This window comes from Triplophysa dalaica, chromosome 16 (genome assembly GCF_015846415.1).
Source record: "Triplophysa dalaica isolate WHDGS20190420 chromosome 16, ASM1584641v1, whole genome shotgun sequence".
NCBI lineage: Eukaryota > Metazoa > Chordata > Actinopteri > Cypriniformes > Nemacheilidae > Triplophysa > Triplophysa dalaica.
This window is the reverse complement of record NC_079557.1, coordinates 15666840-15685220: the sequence shown is the minus strand read 5'-3', so window position 1 is coordinate 15685220 and position 18381 is coordinate 15666840. Positions and strand designations below refer to the sequence as shown.

At 38.1% G+C, this 18381-nt stretch overlaps 1 protein-coding gene across 1 annotated transcript; it reads right to left on the bottom strand.

Moving 5' to 3' along the window:
* Positions 1-1024: 1024 nt before the first annotated feature.
* kctd16a (potassium channel tetramerization domain containing 16a) lies at positions 1025-17926 on the bottom strand. Its single transcript, XM_056769916.1, has 2 exons — positions 17047-17926; positions 1025-2332 (listed from the first exon to the last, which is right to left on the bottom strand). The coding sequence occupies exons 1-2, from the start codon at positions 17855-17857 to the stop codon at positions 1899-1901; spliced, it is 1245 nt and encodes a 414-aa protein (XP_056625894.1). The 5' UTR covers positions 17858-17926; the 3' UTR covers positions 1025-1898.
* Between the last annotated feature and the right edge of the window lie 455 nt (positions 17927-18381).

The window sequence follows — 18381 nt, the reverse complement described above, 5'->3', positions numbered from 1 at the left end:
TTCTAATAGTTCAAAAGTACTAAATCTGTTTACAGAGTAATTGCTTTTCAGCGTTTCTCTACTTCTGTATGATAAATGCAAATGAGGGTTGATTCAGATTTAGTTTGAGAGCTACTGGTCTTCTTCTTACCTGACTATAGCGTAAGTTATTCATTCTGAACTTTCTTTAAGAGCTGCTGCTATTGATTCTCAAAGAGAATAGTATGTTAGAACACAGACCAAATTCTGGATCCTTCCTATGCTCTATATATCGATCTGTTTGAGAGTATATTATAGACGCAGGGAATGGATAGAGGGGCATTTCGGTTTGAGAGAATAAGTACAAGCAGACATAACAGAAGCTGCATCAAAAAGAGGATGATGATAACAGTGACTTTAATGCCAAAATCAATTAAAGGCTCTGAAAGTTAGTTAGCATTAGTATGCATGCCGGGCTTGAATCGAGGGTGGCTGAGCATGAAATTATGCAGAAGTAGACTTGAAATGTCCCATAAACAAATCATTTGGTAAATGACGAGGAAAACATCAGATGAAATAACATTTGTTAGAATATACACAAATTTCTTCTAAAAACAAGGATCTCCAATGTCAGATTGTCTAACATTTTAAATGCAAAGCATCACTTTTTTAAGTAAAATATCTCCACCTCCCAGAGTTGTGATTTTTCCGTACTATCGATATATGCATGTCTATCAAACGAACTACATCTCAGCGTCTCCTGCATTCCCAAAGGAACTTCTGAATCCCAGCAATGCTGCAGAATTTAACAGCTAAAAATAATCTATTAAAAACGTTCCTGCTGATATTCATCAACAAATTTCTTTCACAGACACAGGCAAAACTAATGTATCAGGCAACAGACAGCAGATTTACACCATCTTGCATCTAAAATCGACCAAAAATTTAAAGCAGTGTGGGAAAGAGATTTGTTTCACGGTTGAGAATTAGATTCAGCAAAGATAATAATCTGTAAATAGAGAAGGTTTGTGTATATATATACGGTCACATGAAACATTGTTTAAGAGGAGACCATTTATTTTCTCACATCTTCTATCCGATTTGCATACGTATATTTACTCATTTGACACAAACAAGAAACAACCAGCCTGTTTAAATGCCAAGCCGGTTCTAATGCGAAAGTGCGCTTTGTGATGTGTCTGGATTATAACCACTAGGATGAGCAAACGGTATTTTAAACTCCACTCATTTAATGACTCATTGCACATTCAACAAAAAAACTATCCACAACAGGCAGAACAACGGACTCAGCAAAAATGTTCACAAAGGATAAACAAACAAGCTAATATTTCAGTCCCATTCTCTGTGATGTGTTTCAGATTTGTGAATAACGTTTGGTGAATAATGTAGATCACACCATTAATTAAATGGAGCTCATTGATTTATATGAGTTCAAGAACATGCATTGTCGTCTGTTTACCGTCCTTTAAAGGGTATTTTTGTGTTAATATTGTCCGATACTGACCAATGAGGATGCAATATACGTTAACACTGGAATCTTGTATGTGCAGAGTGTTGCATACACAGTTTGGATATTATACAAAAGTGCTGTGCTTGTGCCAACTCTGGGCATTTACTGGTAATTTGCTATTGTGAATATTTTGTATACAGTATATTTATAAACAATCTAATTGAGAGGTTTGCTTTGTGTAGACACTGTGAAATTGGTTTAGAGCTTGATGCCATTGTGCTTTGTGGCAAAACAGAACCGGTCCCTTCAGGAGTCACTTAAGGTTCACCGAATGATTTGTGCTTCCTGTTGGATGATTACACCGACAACCCAATTAAGCCAGAGAACTAGAAGAATTATAAAGTCATCTTATGTGCCAAGGCTTTGTTATGTCGCCCTAATAGGCTCAGTGAGTCTGCAGGAAAAGATTTCAGAGCTGATATTTCTTCAGGAGCTCTGACTGCCAAATGTACTTCCTCTCCGGAAAGCGCTCAGGAATTTTAATCCGTCTAAACTCCTGGATGCAGTTCTCTAGCTCCTGCTCCGGCGTGAGCTTCTCTTTGGCCGGTTTCCTCTTCCCCGCCATGACGTCTCGTGGTCCGGTGTTTCGGACGCGAAGCAGGTCAGTTCTCCTGGGAATCGGGGTTGGTCCCTTTTTCACCAGACGGTCCAAAGTCTGGATGTTGGGCTGGCGAGTGACTGGACGAACGATAACTGTCTCCTGGGGGGAGCTGGCTTCCGATTGGGTCTCGGAACAGGAAGTTGAGAGCTCGTTGAGGGACGTACCGCTTTCGCCCTCATGTTCACTCTTGTGACTCTTGCAGCAGCAGTCGCAGTGAGAAGAAGACCACACGGATGGACCACCTTTAAACACAAAATCACATTATCACATATATTCATACAAAAACTGCTGAGCTGCATAGACTGACAACAGTAGTTCATAAAAGACAAACTGTAAGTCAGTGAGGAAGTCATTCACGATTTTGAGGGGTTTCATATTGCAGTGGAATCAGTTTCATCGTGAGAAGCTGAAAAGAAGGATGCAACCTGATAACAAGGTGAACGAGTTGAGTTGAACAAATATATCCCCCATTTCCTCTTATATTACTGTAGCTCAATAATATGAATGCTCTTCCAATAATATGGATGTTTCTCATTTTACCCAGTCAATACTTGTGCCACCTTCTAACCAATAAGAAAGAAGAGCAGATGAAAGTGTGTCTCCAACATGGAAACGTTTGAGAAGGTTGCCTCAAGGAGTGTCGCAATAAACCTGTGTTGACAAAAATCATATTATTAACTACACCTTTAAACTTTGATGTAAATTTACGGTGAAATTCTATAGTATTCTGCTGTATTACTGACATACAGGGTCAAACTGTAAACTGCAATGCAATATTGGTGGAACATTTTTACACAGCATTTTGAGGAATGCTGTTATTCACTCTTGAGATACTGTGATGTCATACACTGACTGGTGGTTGTAACCCTGTATTTAGTGGAACATATCAAATAAATCATGTGATTTCATGTGAATTCAGATAGTGAGTCATTCATGAGAATTATTAAATTAAATTAAAAAACAGAATCGCTAAAGAAAACACGAACAATAAGAAGTCACCATAACATGGGCGTAATTCCCGGGGGGGGACGGAGGGGACACGTCACCCCCAAATCAATTAAACTGCGGCCCAGTTCATCAGTGGTTGTTTAACTCCAGTAAGCAGGATATTTTATTCACTTTAAATTAAGTGATTCTCTTTGATGTAGTTGATGCTGATTCATTAATAAATTAGTTGTTGCAAACAATGCTGATTACCGATGTATTTTTTACCGTGGCCGCTAGGTGTCACTGCGCTGCAACAGAAGAAAACACATGCAAACACAAACTGCACGGACGACAACGGAAGTGTTTCCGGGGGACCCCAAAAACTGATGCACCTGATTGGGACGCGCTTCATTTTGACTGTTCGAATTCGTTAGTGGAGTTGTCAGCCACATTGACTATGTCGACTAGAATACGTTTTTAATCATTTTTTTAAACCTTTAAACTTTTTATAGTGACACTTGTTTAAGTAAGTCGAGCAGTTACTACGTCTCATCGTTTTTGTTAAACTGTTCAAATCGACAGGCTATTAATATCCTACGGACGTACGTTAAGAAAGTTAAAATAAAGTTATAAAGCAACTACCTTCAACGTGGCTGACAACTCCACTAACGAATTTGAACAGTCAAAGTGAAGCGCGTCCCAATCAGGTGCATCAGTTTTTGCGTACCCCCGGAAACACTTATGTTGTCGTCTGTGCAGTTTGCAGCGTGTTTCTGTGTTTGTTTGTGTTGCGAGAATTTGCAGCGCGTTTCTGTGTTTGTTTGTGTTGCGAGTATATGCAGCGCGTTTCTGTGTTTATTTGTGTTTCGAGTATTTGCAGGGCATGTGTCGTCAAACTAATTTGCTTGTGTTTTTTTGTGTTTGCATGTGTTTTCTTCTGTTGCAGCGCAGTGACACCTAGCGGCCACCGTAATTTTTCTATGAATCTGCTATGTTAGCGATTAAAACTTTCTAAGCTAGTAAACGTTAGCTTGTTACATAGGACGTCACACACTGCAACTACCTGTTTTATTTTTGGCGACCTGGCATGATGTGAACATTAACGCCACCGATCCTGCCATTCAGGTCCAGTGTCACACACTGCCGCGAACATACCGGTTACAATTTTGTGACGTTGGCACTTTATCTAGCGTCCACAAAAGGTGCACAGCTTTCAATACGTTGGAGAAGGTCGTTTTCTCAGCATCTATTTTGTGCAGTATGTGTGCGGCGGATAAATTAAACATGCAGTTTACTGAAACTCGGCAGATTCATCATCGAGTACAAATTAACAGTAAAATACTGTTGTTTTCACACAAAAACCTGTTATCAGGCAGTGTCCGTAAAAAATACGGAGAAACACTGTAAAATTGTCTGTAAAATTAACCTAAAAAATTCCATTGTTTTTACGGAAAAAACCTGTAAAAAATGCCGTAAATGCTGAAATTCTGTAGTTTTCACAGAGAAAATACGGAAAACATTGTCAAATTCTCTGGGAAATGAACAGTGAAATTCCAAAGTTTTCACAAGTTTTTTTTCAACGCCACAAACACTTTTATCACCTTCACTTACAGACACCACTGTCACTTTATTTCTGTTGCACGTCTACAAAAGTTCTAATTGAAAATGAACACAAGTTTACATGTCGATGGTTTTGTGAGTCACCATTATGGTGATGAGTGTTTGCTTTAGTTGTGGTCTTGACCCTTTTCTTTCCATGGGAAGAAGTCTTTGCCCAGTTTTGATATCTGTGTGGGGAGACAGACACCGAAACAGCAGGGTAAAAAGTTCAGAAAAAGCTAATGCATTAACCTCTTTAGATTGGAGAGGAAGTACATGTTTGAGAGTTTAAGTAGTGCTTTAATGTTATTTGTTGTCCACATCTATGATATTTTATGAGATAAAATAATATACTGAATATCTTCAACGGCAAATCTAATACATGATAAATGTTCTAGCAGACATCAAGAATATAACAGTTTGTCTCAACAATGGTGACAACAGAAAAAAAACACTTAAGATTAACGCAATGCATTCTGGGTATCATCAAAGCACAAAACTCATCAATGACTCCCAGCATGCATTGCGGCTGTAAGCTTTCATTTGTTAGTCACAACTATTGAGATTCATACTCTGATTCTTGATTTATGAGTCAAAGACCAAATGCAAGCTTTTTAACGGTTCAAATACTTTTCATATTGACAATTGCAGGAAATGTGAATCTTAAATGTAAATCCATTGAGACATTTGTAACAACATCCCAGAAAAATCTTTTGAAAATATCTAAACACATTTTCATTTGATGTCATTTGCTACAAAACTATGTTTTATATAAAACAATATCATAGCAACCCAAAGACACTTTGTGTCAGAGAATCTTTTTTAGTGGGATCAAATTAAATACACTCACTAAAACGCCTCATGTAACCAAAACTCTCTGTCAGTTTGTGGTATGATTTGACTAAGACTGCCCAAATGTATACGCAAGTAAGGTGGGCATACCTGTCAGTACAATTGCTTTGGAACCTGTTGTTCCAAATATGGTAAGAGGCTTTACATTTGACGTCACACGCTCGCAATATTTAACAAATCACTACGCACTGATTAACTGGCCAATCATAGCATTTTAGAGCGATGAGCTTTGTAAAAAATTCACGCTTTTCAGAGAAGCGGGGAAAAGAGTAGATACAATCATGCACGGTATGTGGAACGAACCTTAAATCGTGTTTATACATTGCATTACATCTTAAACAAACTGTAATATTCATTTTAGCCGTGTCATATGAGCCCATTAACATTTTGCCTTAAGAGCCACATTGGTTCGAATTCTCACTCTCTGCCTTTTTTATTTCATAGAAAATAAACAAAAATAAAGATTATTTTTACTTATTTGATTTTCATAGGAAAGCATTATTGTGAATTATTTTGGCTATGATAATCATGTATTGAAAATCTGATGTTGTGACAGTCCTAGTTGCCTCCTGCATCTCAGAACTGCCACATGTGTCTCCACTCAAGTTTCAGAAGAGATCTCAACAATATCAAAAACTGAGCTCAAATTTGCCTGAAATCAACTCAAGATTTCCTTTGAAAGTACCCATTTAACATGCACCATTTATTCAAACGCAAACCAAACTCACAAACTTGGTAAAAATGGATCATGACAATTGCACAGTAAATCACATTAATATGTACGACTGCTAGCTGGCAGCTTGACATTGAACATTGTGACCTTTTCAATTTGACCTTATCAAAGACATAAAGAATCCACATTTAAATCGCTGTTTGAACCATATGTATTGATCTGTTTTGTGTTTTGAAAAATGATCTTTGCTAAAACCACAAAGGTCTGAGTCCTTGTCTCAAATAGACAAAAGTGCACATCAAGCGCCTTTGTTATCTAATGGACATGTGTTCACATCAAAACTAAAAATATGACTACACAAACATTTCCAAGCATTGTTGTATTAGCCATTGATGGATAACAAATGTGAGTAAATATCTGGTAAGCAATTTTTTGTAGTTCTTCAAACTGTCACCTTCACAGACCACAAACCAACTTCAATCTATTCTGTTTCCTGGCACGAGCTGTTTCGGCCCCCATGCATTACCTGTCCGAGAGCCCATGGTTCTCCTTGAGGTCGTGAAAATCTCTGACATCCCTTTTTTAGGTTACTGAACTTTTTAAATGTCACTATCACTACTTCAAAGCAGCATCCAGATGAAACCCATAAAATTGTCCCAAGTCATATTTCACCACAAAATTATCAAAAGTAAACAAAGCCATTGTTTTACAAAATGCAGAAAAGTAAGCATATTTTTATCCATGATAAGTGATTAAAATAAATTCTTTAGAGGGTGATGCAAACATAACATATATGTAATTGTTATGTTAAAGAACATTGTACTTCCATTACTATACTAATTGCTCTGTACAGACAAGATGATTTTCAGCGCTTTATTATTTATTATTGAACAAGTGAAAATCATAATTTACAATAATGTCTCAAACTTGGATGAAAACTTACATTTGGGATGTAATAATACAGTAATGAACTTTTTTCTTGCTTTAAATTAATGAGAATTTGTATGAAACATGTGGTAAATTGTCATATCATGGTAGAAAACACAGTTCCCTGTTCTATTTGAAAACATATATTTTTATTTTGTTCTCTGCATTTTAGTAGATTATGACCCTGACATTCATATCAAACCAGTATGTGTGAGAGAGTGAGAACGAGCTCATTTTACAATATATAATAATCAAAATTTTCTCATTTCAGCCATCATGAATTCCCAATGTGGCTTTAAGAACATAAAAATCAGAGCCCATAGCTTGACAGAGGTTCGATAACATAAGTCAGACATTTTTTCCACAGGGATCATGATATCTCCATCTTCCTGTTATCTGTGTTCCTTTCTCTCGTGTATTGAATTTCTACTCTTTTCCCGACATACTCTTAAAGAGAATTATCACCTATGAGACATCTTCATAGAGGGATAGTTTTTACATATGACTATTGGTTAATGACAACACATTTGTAATTACGTTCACCAGGTGTGAACCATCCCCATGCATCTTAAGGCTAAAATATACTACAAGACTTTTGCTTTTGAGTCTGGACTTGTCTGCCGATTTGTTCAGTTAGTGTGATTCTATCTGAAACTTTCAAAAAGTCTGCAAGTGTTTGATGTCTAGTTAAAAACAATCTGTTCAGATTTTAAAAGTCTTGTAGTGTATTCCAGCCATTATTTAAACAGACACATACAGCAAATCATTCAACTGAGCTGCGACTACTTTCCACCAAATGTAATAACAACCTTAGTGGAGGCAGAGTGGTTGCATTGAGCTGGCAAACCAAAAAAAGGTTTAGTGGCTTTCTGATGGGAAACCATGAATCTGACACCAGAAGCAGCAAAACATTTTGCGGCGTGAAAATTCAATCAGGTTCTCCTTTTCCCGTTGTACCCACTTTCCTCTCTGTCTATCTTAATTTCATTCTCTTCTCTTCTCCTCATCTCTTTTTCTTTTTGTGTAGCATATAGTGGGTCAAAGGAGAGGCTTTTTATTGAAGGAGAGGCTCAGAGATTTTGTTTTAAATGGATAGAACGCAGGATTAGATCTCAGTACCGACCATATCATAAACAAGATTAAAACTGTCCCTCAACCTGTGGATGTCCTCAGTCGACACATTCATTTAAAAACTTTATAACTGTTAAGTTTATATTGACGAACATGTTTATTTAAACTTGACCTTAAAGCAGTATATTCCTCAATAATGGTTTTTCATTATTACGGTAGGAGGTAAATATCAAATGGCTTTAGTCAGCAAGACATTAGGCTAATCTCGTGCTGTTTACCATAATACTCAACAAGTTTATTGCAGCATCTGTCAGACAAGAAATTGATTGCATTTGGCTTCATCCAGTCGTTCTCTGTTGTCTTCTGATCTCCAACAGGCTACAGAGCAGCATGGAGCTGTCCGGATCATATTGCAAGCCCATTATGGTCAGGGCTCGTCTGCCGAGCTAAATCAGTTACAGTATGTGAGTGCATCATTATGAATTACACCAGCTTGAGAGATGCATTTGGCACCGTGTTCGAGCATAGACGAGCTCATTACGGGGGCAACCACCCACCTAAGCGGTGTATACCCACAATGCATTGTGTCGAAATGCTTGGGAGTGCTTCGGAACTATGTTCTTCTGAACAGTCGGTTTTATGTAATGTGTTTTTCCTCTACAGTGGAGCTTGGACAGAAGTCCTTTTCAAATCCTAAAAATAGCGTGACGCATTTGTGTGCATTTTTTATGTCAGCACTCAATCTTGTAACGTCATTATGCAAGGGATGCTAATGTGAGCGAATCAAATGGGCAGCATGTATAATGTATTTTTGTTTGTGAGCTGCAGTGAGATGGTACCAATAATGAGTGCTTCCTGTGTATATGGGCATTATAAGTTGGAGAGATGTTCAACTGTTGCAAACTATAGTGAGAAACAAAAGTGTCAGCAAACAAAAGTTGAAGATTTAAAACACTTCTTCCTGTATTTTTTAAAGACCTAACTATAAAGTCCCGCTCACACCACCAACGACATGATCTAATTCATTTCAATAGTACGCTGTGAAGAAATTATTTGCTGCCTGAAATGTTCAAAGCAGAGGTAACACACGCTTCTGCCAATCTCATATTAAACGTGGAGTTTGTAACAATTTTGCAGTAGAATATCAAAAAACACTAAGCTAGTGTTATATATTATGTTCAGCTGAGTACTTACAATATCTCAATATTACTATACAAAATGTTTCCAACTACTTGTAAACATAGAAAATAGCCATTCTAAACAGTGACACAGGGCTGTGCAGTCGCCTGTCAATGTTTTCATATCCTAGTTCCCCTTTGTCACCGCGTTTGCTGACTTAGAATCCGCATGACAACAGTGTCCTGGACAAATGCGGAAGTAGTGTCTAGCGTCTAGCAAGCCAATAACTTGTTTCGAGCGTTATGTATTAATGGACCACAATTATTTGCAACAATTATAAAACTTTACCTCATCTGCTAACATGATTTCTTGTTCCCGTCTGACTGATGGCCATCAGCGGTTGAGTTGAAGACAAAAGATCCCATCATTCCACGCTCCTTCACATTGTCATCAAGCTACGGCATTGTGGTTGTTTTGATCGTGCGCCCTCTAGCGGCCGTTTTTACAAACTGCACCTTTAATCTTTTGTACCTATAGAGCGGTATTGCATACTTAATATATCTTCGAAGAGCATTTAGTTTGATTACATTTATGTAAGACAGATCCAGCTTTACGATTATTTGTGAAAACAGTAGAGCTCTTAGAGGCATGCAGTGGGCAAAACTAAAGCACAAGCATTATCCCAAAGTTTGTGTTGCTTACATGATGCACCGGTTGCCAACAAAGTTTGCAAACAACTTAGTTTCACTTACAATGTGCGGTTAATAACAATGCGGCTTCTTTTAGGGCTGGGACCATCTATGAGTTTAACACGATCTGCAAATCCAGCATTTTTTCAAAATTTCTGACAAATTGACAATCTTAAGCATGAGAAGCCAGCACGTTTAACATTGCACAGAAGTCAGTATGCATGAAATAGCCCCCCCAACCTTAAGACAATCAACTTGGCTTCACATCAATTCATCTTGAGCATAAATTAAGCAATTTAAAATGATTTATTAAGTTATATCAACTGAACACTGGGCAAATCTTAAAAAAGTAAGTTGAAAGGACTTGTAAAGTCAAGTTGATCGCACTTAGAAATGTAAGGCAGCAAATAATCTGTGGTTTAGCAACTTTCAGCGACATGAGCAATAGTGACCGATGGCAGCAGGAAGTGGGGAGAAAAAGTTCAGTTGAATTGAGTTGAAGTGTTTGAATTAATAAATGACTTTCGGAAGCACCCACCAATGGGACTAAAGCAGTGGAGCCCAAATCTTCTCTCCCTCATGAGTTACTGCAGTGTTTAATAACTGTTACTATGGAAACCAAAACTAGGAACGCCTTCTATTCAACTTCATAGCAAGAGACGGGCGACACACAGCTGGCAGTGTGAATGCATAAGTATGGCTGCCAGGGTATCAGATTTTCACAACACAATTATCGCTGTGTCCATAATGTTATCGTAATATCTGTTCATCTGTTTATCAAATAAAAAATCTGTCAAATGAACCTTTTGTTTATTTTGGTCAATGAATAAAAACACTTAATATAATGCTGTGTTTACACCAAACATGAAAAATTGTGTTCCTCCCCCTTTTTTTCGTGCAGGAAAAGTTTGTTATTTTTGAATGAATGGCTTAAAAAACACGACGGACCTGTCAAACAGTAGGTGTCAATGAGCTATTCGCGCACATTTCTTTCTCGAGTTGACAATTGCGTTAATTGCTGTGCCCGATTTAAGTCATTCACATCACCCGTCGCGAGTTCGCATCTATTTTGCTTCCTGGCATTGACTATGTTTGTAGTTCACATGAATTTAGATTTAATCGCTTAATTCACTTGAGTGTGAACACAGCATGACTGTAGGCAGGCAGAAATAAAGAGTTTGTGAGCATTGACTCTTAGGACAAAATTTTAAACAGGTGGTTAATAACTTATGATATTAACACAATATTGATAATCACGGATTTTAATGACTGTTATTGTCTATTCTTGTGTACTGTGACACCCCTAACTAAGCAAAAAAGTTCCATCGGGCCATACGGCAAAGGATCCATAACCGTCCGGCTCCAAATTTATGGTCTATCTACAAACAGCAAATTGAAAGAATAAACATTCCCAGCTCTTGAAAAATGACTCAAGCCTTTTATTTTGACATGCAAAGAAAGTCTACCAATCACGCTCACCACAGCCCCGCAGGCATTTCTCGATTTGAAGCTATTTTCACCAAGCCGGGGTTCACGCACGCATCTGGGTCTCCCCCTCAGTTTGTACACTACAATGCCGACCATCAATTTCACTGAGAGAGAAATACAATTCCCACTGCAAGTATTTGGTCACTGTCTGCTTCGAGAAGTAAAAAGGAGGAATGAATCTCTTAGATTCCTAATTTGCGAATCTGTTAGAACTTGTGCACGATAAAGCAGTTAATGTGGGATGACTTTGACGCCGCTGCTACGGGTCTGGCAATCCGAGCTTTCCCAGTATAAAATCATCAAATCAACTCCACATGTTTGCTGTATAATCTCTTTTTGGACATTGGCTTTGTGATAAAAGGTCTGTGTAAAAACAGTGTGTCAGTGTGGGATTATGATCTAAATAAAGCCGTAAAACCCCCACACACCACACTATGGCACTGCCTACGGTTAAGTCATGTTTATCTGCTTGTTGATGAGCAAAATAGGCCAGTTTTGTCCTTGCGGGGATCAGTCACAAAGATGATTCTTTAGAGATTATTAAAGCTGGTGTTTTTTTTAAATACAGTATAGAGAATATATTTCACATATTGAGGAGTGTGCCTAGTGTACTGTATGTATGTGATATTTCTATATTTATTCAAAGCACTCCAGATGCTACCACATGGGACTTGTATAAACCCTGAAAATCCACAGACTTTAGTGTCAAATTACCATACTAGACGTGAGAAACTGTGTCATACCCTTCAAGCAAAGAGCTAACCAATCACAGACAAGCTGATATGAAATGATGCGTGATGACAGAAGGGTTCGACGAGTTTTGTATTATAAAGCACTAATTGTTATAATCCAAGAACAAACCAATACAAGTCTCACACTGTTATCCAGATGCTTTCTCATGGAAGATTATCCTTAATGTGACAATTTCATCCCCTGTGTGATATTGACATGAGCTACAATCTCCTTCCTTTGTTAAAGCCAGCCATGTGCATCATGGGCAAAGAAGAGCCCGACAGATGGAATGAAGAGTATATATCATCTCAATGTAGTCATGACCCCTCTTTAACTGCTCACGGGGTGTAATAAGACCACTAGAATAGGATGACAAAGCCCTTGTGATCGCTAAAGTGCTCTCTGTTCAGATACAGAGAAGATTTTGTGGGATGCTGAAGAAAAGCAGCAGTCTAGAGACTGAAATGTCTACTAAAAGACTCTAACATAAAGTAGACTAACATTATTTATTTACTGTCACGTCATTCAACACCTGTATATGACTGCCATAAGATATTTTGAGAAATTTCTCTGTGGTTTTGTGTCGATACAATGGAAGTCAACGAGGTCCAATGTTGTTTGGTTACCAGCATTCATCAAAATATCTTCTTTTGTGTTTTGCTGAAGAAAGAGAGTTGCACTGGTTTATAATGACATCATGGTGACTAAAAAAAGAGTGCTTCTTAAGGCCTGAAGTGTAGATTATCTACTGGAAAAGGAATTTAAGAGTTTATCAGGATGTTTTTCAGGGGAAGGTGAAGCCATCTGTCTAGCAATTTAAGCTCAACAGAAGTTGGGTGATGCAACAGAACAGTGACCCAAATCACAGGAGTAAATCAACAGCAGAATGGCCTTGACAGAAGAAAATACGCCTTCAGCATTGGCCCACTTTTGACCTCAACAGAACTGAGATGCTCAAGAAAGAGATGTATTCTAGACAGAGCAAGCATATCGCTGAAGTTTTGTAAAAGTAATTCCTCCTGACTGATTATAGAAAACCTTTGTTGGAGGTTATTGATGCCAACGGAGGGTCAACCAATCATTAAATGTAAGAAAATGTTTTAAGACCCTGCCTTGTGCGAACATTGTTTAGACAGACTGTATATTTATTATTCGTCGCGACTTCAGATCAGGTCAAATATTCTGATCAATTTGTGCATTTAAAGTCTGTCAAACCTGTGTAAAACAGGGTACGTATTTTTAAAGGGATACTCCACCAAAAAGATTTAAATTCTGTCATCATTTACTCACTCTCAGATTGTTCCAAATATGTTTCTTTGTGTTCACCAGAACAATTTTTTTTTTACAGATTTGGAACCATCTGAGAATTAGTAATTGACAACAGAATTTTCATTTTAGGGGGAACTATCACATTCACTGCAGTGAGTATTATTATTTTCATATGTAATATTTATGAAAGCAACTGAAAAGAACAACATCTCTTATGTAAATAAGAAATAACTAAATAAATTGTTGGGGGTAAATGAAAGTAATTAACCAAAAGATCTTCACAGCATCTCTTGCTGTATGTTTGTTTATATTTGTAAAAAAATTCCATTAAAAGCTGCTCTTAGAGTAAAAAAAGAGAGAAAATAAATGTTTATCACAGCAGGATTTGTCTTACGCAGGCAAAGCATTAAGGCCCTAAAGTTAATGTTTTCTGAAGAATAGAAACATAAACAGATAAGAGGAATGAACTGCTTTCACTTATTTGCTTTCCATCTCAGGTGGGCCAAATGGCTTTATTATAGGACTGACAAGGGAAATGTCTGGATTTGCCTCATCCCAAAGTGCAGACAGGACTGATTTCGATAATGACTGTAAATCACTTGCATTTGCAGGCATAATAGAAATTGCATATATTTTCTAGGAGGGTTCTCTCTCTCTCTCTCTCTCTCTCTCTCTTAACAAGGGTGTATTTTGACAAGTTTAGTTGCCAGCTTGGAAACTCAGAGTGTGCTGTAGGCCTTAGACACAAAATGAACCTCACTTCATTCCGTCACTAACAGCTACACTTTTTCCAGTTGCATTCGAAGCAATGTGACAAGCCATGCCATGATGTTGAGTTACATGAAATTCAAAATCATATAGTGTGAGACTGAATACAAACAAGAATTTTAAAGGTGATCATGCATGCAGCGTCAGCTTTGTTTGATGGTCCTCCTCTCTGACTCAACACGTCATACTTAAATTATCATCATTCTTAGGCAGCACTGAAGGTGACCTTAGACACATCTGATAGCTTTTTAATTGGAAAGCCTTCAAGTGGGCCTATGATGTAAATGATTAGCTAAATTATTTTGGTCCGTAATAATCAAAAGAATAAAGATAGAATTAGGAGAGATACGGATGGAGGTTGTTACTGAAACTTTTTCTTCAAAACTTTTCCTCATAAAAATTAATAACATTTACTTTTTTAATGAAATTTACAACTGCCTGCATAATAAAAGGGCAAATGTTTTATAGATTGTGGTGTTAACTTTGAGAAGACGCAAAAATGTCATAATTTACATATTCTGGACTATTCATCATCAACATGTGTTTAGAATTTAAAACGTTGCTTTGCAACACGTGCATAATTCAGGGTCTCCATGGATTTCTTGGAATAAATAAAAATAAGGGGAAAAGTCGGTAAATGAGTTCAGCGTTGAAATCTGTGCAAGATGTTTTTGAATCAGAATTCTTGTTCTGCTTACCAGAAATCACTGTAGCCGAGATGTTTGGCCATTAATCACAACTATTAATTAATGCAGAGACAGAAATGAGCAGTTGGTACAAATAATTAAAAAAATGTCGAGGACAACCTGCAACACATTTTTCAACTATAAGAACGGACTGAGAAGGCATGTTGAAGTGATGAAGTAAAAAAGCACAGAAGAGAGTTAGCGAGAAAGAAAATATGTGAGTGAGAGACAGAATGAGCGAGAAGCTGCATGGAAGTGTAAAAGAGAGAGAGAGTAAGAAAGTGAGGCCCCTTTGACCACAAATAATATATTACCAATCTCTTGGGCCGTCTATATTGGTAAATGTGTCATGTGGGTGATGGGAGGTAACAACACGAGAAAGCAGTGAGGCCTGGAAAAAGCAACTGGCTCAGTTCACCAGGGGATTCAAAAGCTACAAACTGAAGAAATCAGAAATTTACCTATCGTGCTTTAAACCAAAATGTTCAGGGTAAACGAAAATTAGAACTTAACTGACATAATAAAATACAAATTGATACATAGATACGGCATCTAAATTTGATGACTTTATCATATTGTGATGATGTTTTTTGTGAAGTAAGGGACAAAATAGAACTGATTAGCCCAGCCCCATAACAATGTGAATGATGCATGTAAATTGTATACTTCAAGGCGATGAATGGCTTTCTTCAGGTATTATAAACCTCCTTGCCACAGATTGTCTTCATGAGAACTAAGCAGTAATGCTAAAACAATTGCTTTTAAAGCAAACTTAAATTTTCTGTCATTATTTGTTGTTCAAAACTTGTATTCTTCAAAATATTTTCTTTTGTTCTGCTGAAGAAAGTCCAATAGCCTACAGATTTGGAGTGACATGAGCGTGAGTAAAGGAAAGAATTCTCATCTTTGGGTGAACTGTCCATTTAAGAACATCGGTCACTGGTTAAAGATCAATTATAATATAACAAACTGTAATACATATAAATTGCTTGCACAGATCTGTTGTGTAATTGTATTGTTATGGCATCTACTGGCAGGGACTAACTGGACCAAGCAAACTCACGGAACCAGGATGTCTTGTTACACAAGATTATTAAACAAAATACAATGCTTGCTAAAAATACTGTGTGGTTACATTATCAGGCTAGCTTCCTGGATGATTTTACATCTAGTGGTATTGAATTACTACTGTTATATTTAAATATAAATCGATCCGTGTAAGAAACGGGCATATCAGGAAACACTGAGGTCAAATTCCAGTAATATTTTATATGATGCGAGATAAGTTTTTTGTGATCATAATTGTAACGTTCTATGGATACTTTATAATTTCTGAGTTTAATGATAAACACTTGATCCTGTCAATCAAATGCTATTCTAATACATTGCAGTATAACATACTCTTTACGTGTCATACGTTTCCATATTGGGTGTAGGATATGGGAGGGGCCCAAAGGCTGCAGTAATTATACTGATGACAGCGAACAAATCATTAAGCAGCCATATGTTCTTTGGCCCCAAATCTCCTGCCAGTCCTCCAGAAGCTACCTCGTTCCGCGAGCCTAGTCTTTTTAGGTTTTCCAATGGGACAAATTTTGGCTTTAAGAACAAAGTGATTTTTAATTGGCCATATGCTGCAGCATCTCTCTCATTTAAGACAATGGCGAGTCAAATGAACAGGAGGAAAACTATATCCAGATGAAGTGTAGAACGAGCTGTAGGAGGGTGAGAGAGAGGAAGGGAATGACACGGCCATCACTGTGATAGATTAGTGAAATATTCATACCACACTCTGCTCATCTCCCTGAGATCTATACTTGAGGGAAATCTCAACATCTGCATTGGCTCAAAAGTCTGGATTCCTATGATCCCGCTATGGCAGAATGCAAACCCTTGTGTTATACTTTATGTACATTTGTCAGCTAGAGAGAGTAGTGCAATTTACTCGTGTCAGACATACTAGTTTATTTTTTCGAGGAAATAAATTTAGGTAATTGAGCAATTAGAGAAGAGAAGTATTATGTAGAAATTGAGCTGCGCCCCCTATCGGCACTCATTTTTTGCCTGTTAAAACATGCCGTTTATAACCATCTTAAATCAACTGTCTAATAATTATTTAAGCTAATATGATAAATGTTTAAATTAAGGCCACTTACGATAGAAGACATACTCTGTGTTGTTTGACCAGCATCTATCATCCGTATTTCTATTATAAGGGGATGCGGTGAGTGATGAATTGCACGCGACGATGTGAAAGCCACTCTCGGCGAGCATATCAAACGCTCGCTCCAGGTGGCGAAACTTCAGGTAAAACTGAGAGGTGTATCGATCTAGTGGCCTGTTAGGATCCCTACTTTCATTTAACGTGTCGTCAAAAACTTCTTTAGCCAGACCGACCCTTCCGCAAATGAATATTTTGGGAACATACGCTCCTCGAGCTTTCGGATCGTTGTCCCGCCCGAAGGCGCACGAGCTCTTGTATCCCACCGTAATGAATCCATAGCGCCTATCGCGCGCGTCCAGGTAGGATGTCGGGTACAGCCTCTGGTCGCTTCCCTGAGACGCATCGTCGAAATCGCTATGGGCGATTTCATCTGTTGTCAGGATCTTCACTAGCTCGGGCAGCTGGAAGAACTCAGCTTCCCTTTTAAGTCGCGCTTTCTCCGGAAAGTAATCCGGCAGGACGACGCTCTTATCTCGCAGATAGTCCAAGACGTATCGAAAAAGAAACCCGTCCCTGTCGACGAAGTAGCGTCCCTTGATGTCCTGTGCCAAGTCGTTGGAGATGTCCTTTTTATTGGAGAAGATTTTTCCCAGCAATGAGTTTGGCACGCTGGTCAGGGTTGCATGGCGCGTGTAGTACACCTGTCCACCTACATTGAGCTCAACCACGTCAGAAGAGCAACTCTGGGCACATCCAGTGTCCTTGGGCGATTGATAAGTCCTGCAGTTTTCAGTCAGTGCCATTTTGGTGTCAATGACAATGTCAATCTACAAAAGTTTTTGATTCAGTGACTGAAAAGTAAAAAGACATAACCCGCCCGTTCTTTAACACGCATGCGATGTCGCGCGTACAGTGTATCTAGAAACCTGCCTAGTTTTCGCATCAAAAAATATCAAAATGCCAAGTCCCATTACGCGTCTTTTACCACACGATGATGATGCGCAAACCAACATCGCTATTATGAAAAAAAATAAACAAAATCAAAGAGCTCTCACCCATAAGTACATTTAAATCATGTAGCTCATTTACCCCCACTTTCTCTTAAATCTTAAAATAAGTAATAAAATGAAAGAACTGCACCAGCCGGGACAGCTTCAACTTCCGAGGAGTCCCTTTCTGCTCCGGTAACTTGAAATCTTGTCCAGCAGCGTGAACGGTTTGTCTACATGCGCCTGGCACCCAACCAACACTTAAACGATCATTTCAGTAAAAGGATCTCTCCAGAAGGAAATGGGGGTGCATTAGGAAGTTTGTGCATCCTGACTCT